Source organism: Alligator mississippiensis, chromosome 13 (genome assembly GCF_030867095.1).
Source record: "Alligator mississippiensis isolate rAllMis1 chromosome 13, rAllMis1, whole genome shotgun sequence".
Lineage (NCBI taxonomy): Eukaryota > Metazoa > Chordata > Crocodylia > Alligatoridae > Alligator > Alligator mississippiensis.
Genome location: NC_081836.1, coordinates 54832494 through 54845707, shown reverse-complemented (window position 1 = coordinate 54845707; position 13214 = coordinate 54832494). Strand labels below are relative to the sequence as shown.

The 13214-nt window shown below is 48.4% G+C and overlaps 1 protein-coding gene and 1 long non-coding RNA gene across 7 annotated transcripts in view; one reads left to right on the top strand and one right to left on the bottom strand.

Annotated features, from left to right (window-relative positions):
* The window catches only part of TOM1L2 (target of myb1 like 2 membrane trafficking protein), a 59815-nt gene that overhangs the window by 15944 nt on the left and 30657 nt on the right, over positions 1 to 13214 (top strand). For all 5 annotated transcript variants that reach the window (XM_014604317.3, XM_006272702.4, XM_019482966.2 and 2 more), the window contains exons 2-6: positions 4129 to 4213; positions 5445 to 5523; positions 7439 to 7588; positions 11847 to 11981; positions 12949 to 13107. In XM_014604317.3, coding sequence (XP_014459803.1) covers positions 4129 to 4213; positions 5445 to 5523; positions 7439 to 7588; positions 11847 to 11981; positions 12949 to 13107 — 608 coding nt within the window. The remainder of the gene's footprint in view (positions 1 to 4128; positions 4214 to 5444; positions 5524 to 7438; positions 7589 to 11846; positions 11982 to 12948; positions 13108 to 13214) is intronic.
* Positions 1 to 13214, bottom strand: part of LOC109282101 (uncharacterized) — a 57213-nt gene that overhangs the window by 13415 nt on the left and 30584 nt on the right. For both annotated transcript variants that reach the window (XR_002088978.2, XR_009456344.1), the window contains exon 4: positions 5270 to 5478. This is a non-coding gene — a long non-coding RNA (uncharacterized LOC109282101). The remainder of the gene's footprint in view (positions 1 to 5269; positions 5479 to 13214) is intronic.

Genomic DNA, 13214 nt, shown 5'->3' with positions numbered 1-13214 from the left:
GGCCCTGGAGCAGCTTCCTGCCCTGCCAGCGCTGCTGGGGCCAGGCTCCATGGAAACCCTGGCCCTGTGCTGTTGCTGTGGTGGCCCTGCCACTGCTGGGGTCTCCATGGAAACCGGGTACAGTGACATGGGCAGGGGCTGCTGGGAAATGGAGTCCGGCCACTGGCTGGCTCTGCTGTTTTGCCCACCCCTGGGTTAGCTTCTCAGCATTGGAGCCAGAAGCGACCTCAGGAGATCATCTGATCCAGCCCCCTGCTCAACCAAGATCCCAGAAGGCCTTAGTTTGGTCCATGCTGCCAACCATTGCACAGCTGGCCACACCTGGCAGCCTTTGCTCATGGGAAGACTCAACTGAAGGGAAGAGACAGCAAGAATCTGCTCATATTGTAGCTGGCTCTATCCACTGCTATCTGTTACCACCAAGGGTGAAAATTATGCTGTTCTGAGGTCTCACAGTTAATTAAACCTGTCCTGGATCCCTTCATTAAAGTGCTGCTGGAAACAAAGACCACTGGTGACAGGATAAAGTTTTTAGACCTGCAGCCCCAGCAGTAGAAATCAGTGCCTTCTAGTTGTATGAATGCCTAAAAGTCATCGAACGTCTTGGTCCCTGGGAACCTGGGGATGGTTTGAAGTGAGATCTGAATGGCTTTCTCCCTTCTCCCTCGTTGGCATTTTTCTTGCACACATAGGTGTTGCGATTGGGCATAAGTGTCTGGAATCACTCGATGTACATGCAGAATCTCGCCGTGCTCAAAGATACCGTGGGTTTTCCACGTTACCCAGCAGTGATGTCAGACCAAAGACCTGCTTTGCAAACACATTCTGGTCTTCATGCTAGGGTCAATGCGCATGTGAATGCGTCCCTCCCTCCCTTTTTGCATGCGGGTTATATTTTGGGCAGGACTGAACATTTTCAGGCGCTGCCCAATAGCTTCACTTTCACTTCCCTTTCCAGCTGCAGCTCGGCGCCTACTGTGGGTGAGCCTTGGGCCCAAGAGGAGCACCGTTCAGAGTGCTCTCTAGCCCAGTTGGGGCTACTGTGACCATTCAGCTAGTACAGGGGTCCACAGTATGTAGACAAGATCCCACATCTACGAAAACTTGGCATCTCAGTCCGGTTCTTATCACGAGCATTTCTCGGACCTGCCGCAGCAGCCAGCATTTTTATTGGCAACTTAAGCGGAGGGGGCAGAGGTTGAGTATGGAGACCTGAACAAGCCCTTACACTCATCAGCGGCGTCTTTCCAGCTGTCTATGGGAAAAGCAGTGAAGGGGAAGCTTTCCTTGCTGCTGTCTGAGCTGCGCCTGACCCAAGGGAAACGGAGAAGGTCGGTTCTCCAGGACTCTCAGCAGCACTGAAACGGAGCCTTAGACCAGAAGTCCTCCGGGCCGAGCAGGAAAGGGTTATGGGTTATGCAATAGGTGACCTCTGGTATGCTCCCTGTCAGCTCTTATTTGTTAATAGGATGCTGCTGAGCAGGGTTTGAAATAAGGCAGGGCTCAGCCTGAAGGAGAAGCAGCTTTCTGTCTTTGCAGTTCAGCACAAGAACACTCCCAGCTCCTCCTGCTGTATGGGCATGTCATGGAGACATCTCCCATGCCTGACCGGGACGGGCGAGCAGGGGCTTGGCTTGGAGGGGGTGTGCACAGAGCCGTGCGCCCAAGAGACCTTTGCTGAGCTGTGCTCTGACTGCTACAAAATGGGCAGGGCTGGGCCAGCTCCTAACACTCAACTAAAGTCACCGGGCAGAGGACAGAGGGTTAAACAGCTTTTCCAAGATGCCAGTGGCAGAGTGGGATTGGAAATCCAGCGTTTCTGAGTCCCCTGTGCTATGACATCTAACACTCAGCAGTGACAAGAGCTGCAGAGAACAGGAGTTACCAACTGCAAACCGGCACAGGTTGCCTTCCCTGGGCCGGGGCATGGGAGACTGATGCTGTCTGTGTGCCACGCAGTCAAAGCATCTCATAAAACAGGGATGGGCAACCTGTAGCACAGGCAGCCTGTGTGCGTGGCATGCAGCAGACTGGGGAAGGAGCAGTGAACACAGCGGCAGATAGGGCGGGGAGCAGAAGATGGGCAGGGAAAGCAGACTGGAGTGGCACTTGGGGAGGCTTAATTTGTGGTGCGCCTGCCAAAAAGGTTGCCCCCACCATTGTGAAGGATTCCATTTACCTCTGCCCCTTTCTTTTCCCTGTCCTGGCTGTCACATTAACCTCCCAAATAACTTCTTAGAGGGCTGCTGGCTGTGCCTAAGGCCTGTGCGGGCATCTGCCAGTCAGGATGTGCTGCAGCGCTCTCGGGATGGTGGGCGTATAGCTGCTCTCCCAGGGTAGCACCCATAGGTGCACTCTCACAGGGAAAGCATGCCATTCTCAGGTTTCTGGCCCCTGCAGCAGGTTTGGGAAGCAGGCGGGCCCTGCCAGTGCTACCAAGCAAACTGTTTCTTGCTCTGTTTGAGGGGAAGTCCCAGGTCTGTGCATAGCTCTCACTTACTGACCTTCCCAGCCTTTAAAAGCATCTCTAACATTGCTAGCAAGATTCTGCAGTTTTCCAGATGGCAGCCAGGGAGTCCCTTCCCCAGAGAGCCGTTCTGCAGAGGATGGCAAGTTTATACCAGGTAGAGGTTTGATGGCGTGATTTGGGAATTGGAATCTGTCCCGGAGGATTAGAGGCACTTGGGACCATGACTATTGCTAATACTGCTTCGGTTGCAGCGCGCACGAGACCATAACTCACTGCGAGGACAATGGTGTAAGGGCTGGGACGTAAGCGGCTTGGAGGAACGGGGTAGACAAGTATCTGAGCTAGCAAGGAATCCAAATCAGGGCTAAGGTTGTGCAAAAGGGTTTGGACCAAGAAGTCAGTGCAGTTTTGTAAGCCATCACTGACTATCAGATCTGACCCATCTCCACGTGCTGGAGACCGGGGCGCACTGCGACTCTGGGAACGCTGTAGCCACAGAAGGAAAGGCTGTGCCTTTAGCCCAGGGGGTTTCTCACGTGGGCCATTAGATCTTCTCCCCAAAGGCACTAAGATGTTCCCACGCTGTCCGTGCCCTGATGTCGGCTCTCCAGTTCAGTCCTGACCGTGACTTCTTAAAAAAATCCTCTGGGAAAATGCTGTCCTCACACAAGACTGTGGCAGCAGCCAGATCCTTCATGGGCTTGGAATAAATATTTGGGCTGAGATTTATCTTGGCAAAATGCCTGTGTGATGCTGGCACGTGGCTGAGAATCCTGGAGTCCTCTGAAAACTGTCCTCTGTGCGGTGAAGCATCTCTGCTTGCATTGCAGCAGGTTAGAAAGAGCGAGCGGGGGGGTATCAGCAGCATGAGCCAGGTGATATATTTTCCTAGGCCAGGGTGAAGAAAATAGATAATTTTTTTGGCCTGTTGAGGTGTTTGAGTCCCAGCCCTGCCTGTACCTCTCTTTTCACACTTTGGCTATTTAGCTGGTACATTATGTGATTCAGGGCTTCTCCTGTGTGCATGAGAGAGAGACGATCACAGATGTAATTTTTAATCCTTAAAAAGACCAGCGTGAGGCACCAATCCTGGAAGCCATCAGCATCTAGCATGAGTCTTTGCTTTAGAGGAAAGGAGACCACAAGCTCTTTGTGTCCTCCCCATCCTTTGTCCAAGGGGCGACCCACATTTACTGCCCTGTCCGTTGTGGCCGAGGGGTTAAGTGACTGAAACGAAGGCTTGCAAATGTTGAAACCCACTATTAAAATTTCAGAGGACTGAAAGCAACTGGAGATCTTGAGGGAGCACAGAGCCCAGTAGGTTCATCTCAGACTGGCTTGCTACGAACTGGATTGCTCCCCACACCACAGGGGAAGGCCCCAAAAACCCACGGTCCATGCCATTTTGTCCAGGGTGGCAGGATACCTCCCTGTGAATAGAGTGGCCCACAGAAATAATTTTCCTCCTGATCCCTGCATTAGGAAAGAGGACATGATGCTCTTTGCAACAGAAGAGAGAGACCTGGGAAATGTTTCCCTGGCCCCTGACGTGGGGCATGCTGAGCTTGTGCGGGGGGGCCTAGTAATTGGAGATGTTGTGAACTACAGACCCGTAATCAAAGCAAAATGAAAGATTCTTGTCTCTTTTTATTTCACAGAGAAGGCCACGGATGGCTCCCTGCAGAGCGAAGATTGGACACTGAACATGGAGATCTGTGACATTATCAACGAGACGGAAGAAGGGTATGTGCTGGTACAGAGAGCTCGCGGGGGTTCAAGGCATTCACGCTTTCATCTGTTTTGCACGGGCTGGGAGGTGCTGTCTGCTAGGGCACAGGCATTCCCAGTGCTGAAGCCAGGTTTGAGACTGCAGATGACTTGTCTGGTCTCCTGGTCCCAAAACAACATCAGCTGGCTTCAGAAAGCCATGCCGTCAGGTCGCGCTCCATGCTGCAGGTCTCTGCTTGGGGAAGACAGGGTTGGAGTAACATGGGAGGTTGCAGGTCTGGACTAAGATCCATTAGAAAAGTTTTCTGCAACAGCACTAGCCTTTTCCCTGTAATTCCTGGGATGATCCATATGGGATGTATTAAATGTGCCACCATGGCACTTACTGAGTCTGTATTTCCAAGGGTCCAGGTTGCAGCAGTCTCATGACTTCCAAGTTCCCGCAACATATAGTGCCACTAAATCCTGAGGTTTAAAAAGGGGCTTCTCTGGTGTCTCCCCTTTTGGCACACACAAGAGCCAGGCAGTTTGCCCCAAGCAGCAGGACTGGTTTCACTGGTGTCTCCCCAGCAGTCAACTTCCTGCTATTGCAGGGGCCTCAGGCATTGCTTGGTGTTGCTCCTGCTCTCTGCCAAGAGACTCACAGGTTAGGGTTTTTGAGGACTTAAAAGCATTTGGCTTGATATGGGGTTTTGGGGAGAATCACAGTGACCTGTGTTATGCAGGTTAGACCAGGCAACTGGATAGTCCCACTTGACCTTTCTGGCTATAATTTCTTTATAAAATAGAGAAGTCAGGCTGGAAGGGACCTCCAGAAGTCATCTAGTCCAACCCCTTACCTGAAGCAGGGATTATCCCTATCCAAACTTCCTATACAAATCCATAATGTAACCACTTAGTAAAATTACTATCAACCCTGATACAACACAAGACATAAAACCCTAATCTGCCACAGGTAAAGCAGGGGGATGACGGGGGATCTTACTTGTATAAAAGGCTATTAATATGTGCTGAAAAGATCCCAGGTTGAGGGCCTGCCCCCCAATACAGAGAAAGGCTATATTTTCTTACCTCATCACATAACTGTAGAAGACTTTGTGGGTATATTCCTATGCCACGTTTCAAGTAATCATAGTTAAGTTCACACATGCTTGTGTCCAGGGGTTAGGGGCCTCTGATATCCCCTTTAGCTGCGGAGTGAAAAGCTTCCCTGAGCTTTCTTTAAAGATGGTTGTTTCTCCTTTAGTCCCAAGGATGCCATCCGTGCGTTGAAGAAGAGGCTGAATGGAAATAAAAATTACCGAGAAGTGATGCTGGCTCTGACAGTGAGTGGGGTGAACTGGGGTCCCGCGGTGAGAAGATCCCAATGGCTGCAGGGACTGCCCTCCGTGTTTTCCCTTCACCCTCCCCAGCTGGCTTTGGAAGGTGTATACCCTGCCTTAACTGCCCTTGTTCTGTCAGCTCCTCATCTCCCTCAGGAAGCGTTACAGTAGCTCAAGTTGGATGGAGTTTTGCTTTTGTCCAGGCTTCTACCTACAGTGATAAGTGAGGAAATTCAGGGCTGAAGCAGAGCCTCTTTTAGGCTTTTCTGCCTAGTGGCACTTCCCTCTTCCCAGTTGTTCCCCGCTCCCAGGCCTTAGCCGTAAGCACATGTGCAAATGAACATGGTGAGCTTACCATATCATTCATCAGCGTCATATAACCAACTTGCCTGATGAATGAATCTTCATGCAAGACGTGCCGAGTTAAATCACATCAGCAGAAATTACTTGAAAGCAGTGATTTGGTTCTACACATTCACCCAGCACTAGACGAGTGCCTGATCATTTGCCAGTGACATCTGCTGATTTCTTTAGCAAGGAGTTTGAGTAAAAAGGCTTTATTGGGTGATGTGGCAGACTGAAACGTGCGCTGGAGGGTGCATTTTGCACTTCATGAAGGCAAAGGAGAAATACCGATGTCCTAGATTAACGTACGGCCATGCACCTGTCACGCAAATCTTGCTATTGCCCTTCAGTCCTAACGTGCCTGAGATGAAACCCTGTTTTACTAGACTAGTCCATTGTTACCTCTTCCTCTTACTTGCCCTGGCTTGTCATCCTGAGAACTGCCAAGTTTTGGTGTTTGTTCCTTAAAGACCAAAAAGGATACATAATTGTCCGCTGTCCATCGAAAATGGACTCATGGCTGCAAGTCCATAGGCTTCAGCCTGTATCAACGAGTCTAAGGACATCAGCTGAAGCAGTGGGGGCAATTATGAGCACCCCTACTATACATATATTATAACCGTAGCGACCAGTAGCTGTGGTTATGAGAGATGTGGTGGTATTTACCTCCACATGTATCATGTCTTCATAGATGAGTCAATGGTAGAGTCGAATGGCAAAGAGAATTACTTCAGCTAGTTAGGTGGAAAAAATTAATTTAAGCACAACCTTTCAGAGCATTTAAAGGGGAATGCTTTGAAGGGCTGAAGATATTTCAGCTTAATTCCCGTATATACATTTTCATATATGGGAATGAAATCTGGGCCAATTATATTTCAGGAGCATGGAAAACGGCTGGACTCCACAAATACATGTCAGCCTCACTCTGACAGGACATACATATTACATGCTCTGGTTGTAATACTCAGTGTATTGAAGCCTGTAGGGTGAATTGCCAAAGTGAGCACATTTGAAAGCTGAAGGAACTTTCCCATTTCTTTACTCTGGGGGCAAGACAGGTTGGGACAGATAGGTGTTGGGGGTGTTAACGCTAGTGACTCAATTCATCACAAGTTTGAATTCAAGTTGAAAAAGGAAAGGGCTCTGGGATGAGTCATATTTTTTTCTGCATCTCTTGGAGCCAAAGGCATCATTTCTAATGCTGCTATCTCATCAGCTGAACACTTTTGTTGACTGATGTGTGAAAGCAAAGGACCAAAATTACAAGTGGGAACTATGAGAGCAAGCTATGTTTGAGCTACGTCATGTTTCTGCTAATGCAGGATTGCTACCTTTTGGGGCAAATAATAAAGCGACTGGTTTGCATTGTTCTGTTGAAGGTGACTGAAAGCTATAAATGAATTTGTAGCTGTGTGTGCAAAGGTGGAAGCTATCCAGGGATACCTAGGAGGAAGAAGGGGGAACCAGGAAAGTGGGATTAGCTATCCCCAAAGTATTTCTTTTAACCAGGTGACCTCTTCCCCTTGTGTGCATGATCAAGCCTTTGGTCCATCATTGGATGCCTTCATTTCAGGTACTGGAAACTTGTGTGAAGAACTGCGGCCATCGCTTCCATGTCCTTGTGGCAAACCGTGATTTCATAGATGGCGTCTTGGTGAAAATCATCTCGCCCAAGAACAACCCCCCCACCATCGTACAGGATAAAGTACTGGCGCTCATTCAGGTATGTAAGTCACCTTCCAGGCAACAGCTTTGAATTAGGGGCTGCGTGCCCATGTGCTGTACAGGCTGGGCATGTGGGCAGAGCTAAATATAACAAGCAGTTTGCTTTTGATAAGCAAATGACTACCCCAGAGTGATATTGGGGAGATTCTGTTTTATGGCAAGAAGGTACAGGGCGGAAATGTCTTCTAGAGCCTAAATACATAGGCAAGTACTGTGCTGATGAGAGGGTTTTTCCCTTTTTTTTTTAAGTGATGGGTAAATGATCTGTTGGTTAGATCCAGAAGATGCAGCCCATATTGTGCCTCCAGCTCTGTGTTGGACTCTGTATGAGGTTAGAGAAATCATTTGAGGTCCTGACCCTGCCCCCATTAAAGTCAGTGGGAAGACCCTGGATTTCACTGGTGCAAGAGCAGTGCACTGACCTCCTCATGCTTTTTCCTCATCTGTGAGATGAGATGGCTTTCTCACCTCTGCAGCAGACTTTGAGATCCTTCGACGAAAGATGTGCATAGAACTGCAAAGAATTATATAGGGTCTAACGTGCCGACTTTCACGTTCCCTCTGCCTGCCCTACAACAGCAGCAGCACACACCTGAACACTGTCTCCAGCCCTCCCTGCCACCTTTTCCTTTCGTGCTGCATAGAAATAAAACTGTTAATTTCCAGTCCTGCTAGAAACACATGGGGAAACACTGGCAGTTGCCTGGAGGCTATGTGACAATCATAGGAAGCTCTGTCTGTGAGTTCTACCCAGCTGTTACAAACACCAGAGGGTAAAACACTCTGTGTCTGTGAAAGAGAGAGATTTTTCAGAGGTGCTGCAGTTCTCCTGGGAATATGTTTCTAGGCATACGACGCAATTTTTTTAAATGTGTTTTTAATTTTAATTTGAGAAGTAAAACATGCCAGTGAGCAATGAAATGCTTCAGCAGTTGGAAGCACAAACACACAGCTGGCCCATATATAATGCACGACTTATTAATCGAATTAAAGCAGGAAGCAAGCTGGGTGGGAGACCTGGATGTGCCTTTCCTAGGGGCTTCAGGGTCTCCCTCCCACTTCATGGCTATCTCTGTACATTAATGCACTTTAGTAGACTGTGTTAAATGAGGCTTGTTGGTCTGAGTGAGCCTGGGGTGTTGACTCCCTTGGGTGTAAAGCTAAAAGGTGACGTCACTGAATGATAATATTGTATTAGGTCGTTAGTGGAAACTGTGGGTACTTGTCACTGTTGGGTCTTTGCCGTGTCATTTTGGAGGATGTTGGCCAATTTATCACCCAGATTTAAATGAGTTCTCACCCATTAGTAAATCAAAGCCAAACAGTGATTGCAACATTACTGCGAGTCCTTGTGATTGCTTCAATCTGTAGGCCAAGCCTGGGTGCAACGGGGTTAGAAGGCTTTATTAGTTTGGTTGGTGCGCTAAACGCCTTTTGGTACAAACAGCCTGGCAGCTGTAAGGAGCAGCCTGCGGTTGGCTCCCACATAGACCTGTGCCTCTAGAGGGGGTGGTGGGTGACTCTGATTCAAGGGGAGTGAATGCAGAAGCCCTCAGCGCCAACAGGCATATGTGAATGGGTGGAGGCACCTGTGTGGCCAGGCAGTTAGCTGTGCTTCCAGACTTCACCCTTTGGACATCCTGCAGTTGGAGGTTGCTCTTGTTTTCTATTCTGTAGGGCTGCCTCTATCCCCAGGTCTGCTACAGTGATTGCTTGCATAGTATTTGTTCTTCCCTACAGCATAATATTAGGGAGCATTAGTACCTGCCAAGGTAACAAACTAACAGCCCAGCCTAGAATATCAGAGGGTGCTGTGCACACATCTGTCTTCAGGCAGCTATTCTTCTGCTCCAGGGTGTTTTCCCAGCACAGATGCAAGGTGGGGATAGCTTTTCCTAATGACTTGGTTGAGTTCAGATTTATTTTGCAGCTGAATGACTTTTATAGCTGTAGTTTCATTAGCACACATTATATGGAGCTTGCCCCTCTCTTACTTCCACTCAACAGAGTCTGTGGGAACTACTCTTTGCGTTTCCCTTGCAAGAGGGTGCATGCTGTCTTGAGTTCTTGCCTTCCTGCCTTTCCCACGGGAGAGCAAGAGCACGAAAAATAATAAGTCCTGGTGAGACTATGTAGAAGCACAATGAACTTAGTTGGCGGTACCCGTATGAGAGTGGCTGTGCTGGAAAGCTGGGTCTGTGGCTAAATGGTTGTAAATATGGCCCCTTGTTCATCTAACTGGCTTAGGCACTGATGTCAGTCCCAGCAGGCACCTGTCAACATCTTTAGGTTTGTAAATACCTAGGTAAGCCTGGCCGTAGGACCCAGCGATCTGGATTCAGTTCCCAGCTTTGTCACAAACTTCCTTGGATTTGCACCAAGTCCCTAGTCTCCTTGCTTTTGCTGTTTCTTAGGGTTTTAAATTGGACTAGTGCTGCTTCTGTCTGTCTTGCTTAGCTCTATTGTAAATCTGTCAGGACAAGGACTGATTTTCTATGCATATGTACAACACCTAGCACACCGTGGCTTGTCTTGGCTGTAGGTGCTACAGTAAAGCAAATAACGTCCTGACGAAGCTAATTGTTGAAGCAGGGTAGGTGGAAAGGCTGTTTCCCGATGACTTTTACACATTTTTTTTCTTTGTTCGTTTGGTGTCAGGCTCAGTAATACCGCACATTGGACATGTCATATAGCATGGCTATTGTGTGGGCCAATTCCAGCGCTCTCAAAGAGAGGGCTTATGCTACACCTCCATGTCACAAATGGCACTAAGGATTAGCCATTCAGCAGCTACAGGGGACAATGAGGGAGGCCAGTTCTTGCTGTCCAGGTGAAAGATGGACCCTCAATAAAGCAGGCTGAAGTGGAAGGGCCGAGTGGAGAGAATGGAGGGGACCGTGCGGCACGGGGCATCTCAAAGCCGAAGCAGCACGTGTGTAGGTGTGACACATCTCTCTAGGTGCGAAAAGAGGCCAAATAAGCAGATGAGCTGGGGTGATGTGAGGATGCCAGTGAAACCTGGAGTATGATGATGTCTCTTCTTGATGGGCCAGACAGGAGTTTGTGCATTGGTGCAACACAATTGTGGTACCTGCCTAAGAATGAGTCTGTGCTGTGGCTAAACAGAGCTCATTTAGCCCATTTCTTTGCATCCTCCCAGTTGATGGCCCATGGAGAGGCAGGGTGTAGGAACAAGTTTCAGAGGGCCTCTCACGTAAATTAAAAACACCAAGACAAAGATAGAGTTACCTGTGTGGCGAGGATGCTTCTGCTGTAATTAAGGAAGCTTCCTTGAGACTGACCTTTCAAGCCACAGTGGCTCGTACCCAGCGCAACTCGGGTTTCTTGTGCTGCAGAAGGATTGGTGGGACTCTCGCGTGGCATCTGAGCAATTGATGCAATTAATTTACTTAAGCAGTGTTGGGAAGCAGAACCATTAGCCTCCAAGTGATGATGGATTGCTCCCTGTGCAGGCAGGGTGCAAAATACAATTTCCTAGAAGCGAGCAGCACCAGAGCGTAAGTAAAATATTGAATCTGCTTTCTAATCTAGTTTATCCTCCCTGATTGTTATTTCCCCCCTTGTGAAAGGTGGCTGAAAATCACATTTTCGGGATGGAAATAGCTGAAGGATGATTGCAGCAAACAACTGTGATGAGCACCTGCGTGCAGCTCTTTCTTTGATCTAACGCTAGCTCTCTGATTCAATGGTAGCACTTTACCTTTCGCTGTAGCACAGCAGCAGCCAGGGGAACCAAATGCAATGTCTGGCTTGTTACAGAAGAACCTGAGAGATGTTTGCGTGCTCAAGCTTAGATTCTCCTTGGCAGCAAATGACAATGCTTTGCAGAGCAAGGCCAACTGGCCAAAGGCTTTCTACCTTCCAGATCCTATTAAAACAGATTCTTCCCTGTTAGAGTTTACTGTGGGTCTGAACCTGTGAAGTAGGAGGAAAAGGTCAATGCTTCACCAAATGCATCTAAAAAAGAGGATTTCTGGGACTTGGGTTTCATGAATCTGCCTGTGTTAACTGGTATGTGAACTTCTATGCACTGACTCACCATTTACTTTAGATTTACTCTTGACTGTCTTCGTAGCAACTCAGTCTTTCAGAGCAGATCTAGTAATTAAAGCTTCAAATGAGAATGAAATGCATGAGTGCTTTTCTTGATTGGATCCGCATTGTAGGGTGGGAGAGCAAGAGGGGGACTTCGGTGCTCACTTGAAAGACTTATGAACGATCTGCATGTTTTCCAGGCTTGGGCAGATGCGTTTCGCAGCAGCCCCGATCTCACTGGAGTAGTGCATATTTATGAGGAACTCAAACGAAAAGGGATCGAGTTTCCCATGGCAGATCTTGATGCGCTCTCTCCAATACACACACCACAGAGGGTAAGTTATCCCTGGAAAAAAACAACTGTGCTGTATAAAGATCATGGGATAATTCTTCTGTTTCTGCTGGTGACTTCTTACAGTGCAGAGAACTTGCTTAACGCAGGGGGACTCTTTAACAGCAAGAGAGAATGGAAAAGAATAGGGCAAGGTAGGGCTGTTAAATACCAGAATCTCTTCTCTCGAGTCAGATGTCAACCCAGAGGGGAGAGCGTTTGAAGAAGGCTCGCACACTTGTCTTGGTTCACCAAATGGTCACACAAACTAAACTACCATGCTTAGAAAATGTCCTAGCAAAGATCTGTTGTTGAGATTCAGTTTATCTCCTCTCCAGAGAGGCCAGCTTTCCTGTTAGGACCCCCCCTACGGTGAACCAGGAACAAAGAGGGCCTGTCTCGCAAAGATTCTTGGCGCCCGCGGCTCCAATTGATTTGAGCAGGAGCGCCAAGTTCCCTGTATCTTCAAAAGGCGGGTCTGCAACCTTGAGCTTGCTGTCCTGTTGGAAAGTAAACTGATTGCCCACAAAATATTTGGATTCTTCACGGTGGAAATCCTGAGTCAGTGCAACGACGTGGCTGTGAATTTAAGGGCACATAGCCAGGAAACTCACCTTACGGTTCTCACAGGAAAATGAGTTTCCTGCAGTACATACAGAGCGTGTGATTTTCCAGCTTGTCACTTGATTTCGAAGCAAAATGTATTTCGTCCTGTTGCTTGCTTTTTTTTTTTTTTGGCTTCTTGCCTTTCTTGTGGAGGGAAACTGAACTGAAAATCTGAGAGTTAGCGCAGAAAAGATGAGCGCGGATTATCACAGTCATTCCCCAGGCATGGTCTGACATGGTAGTGCATGCTTGTTGTGATGCTGACTTCCTCCATGAGCTGCAGCTCGCATCTGTATCTGGGATCATGACCTGGAGCAGATGCTGCCACAGCTCTGGCCTGAGCTCTTTTTTTTCTCCCATGGCAGAGTGTTCCTGAAGTGGATCCTGCAGCCACTATGCCCACGTCCCAGTCCCAGCAAAGGATGAGCACCAGTTCGTATTCATCACCTTCTCCCACGGCCTACTCAGCTCCTCAGGCTCCACCGTTGAATGTGACTGGTCCTATCACTGCCAATTCTGAACAGGTACTGGGATGAGACTTTCTTGGTTCAGTGAATCAAACTAGCTGTCTCTTCTCGCAGGCATTTTAGTTCTGAGTTGCAGGTGCAGCCTAGATCTGCTTCCCTTTAGG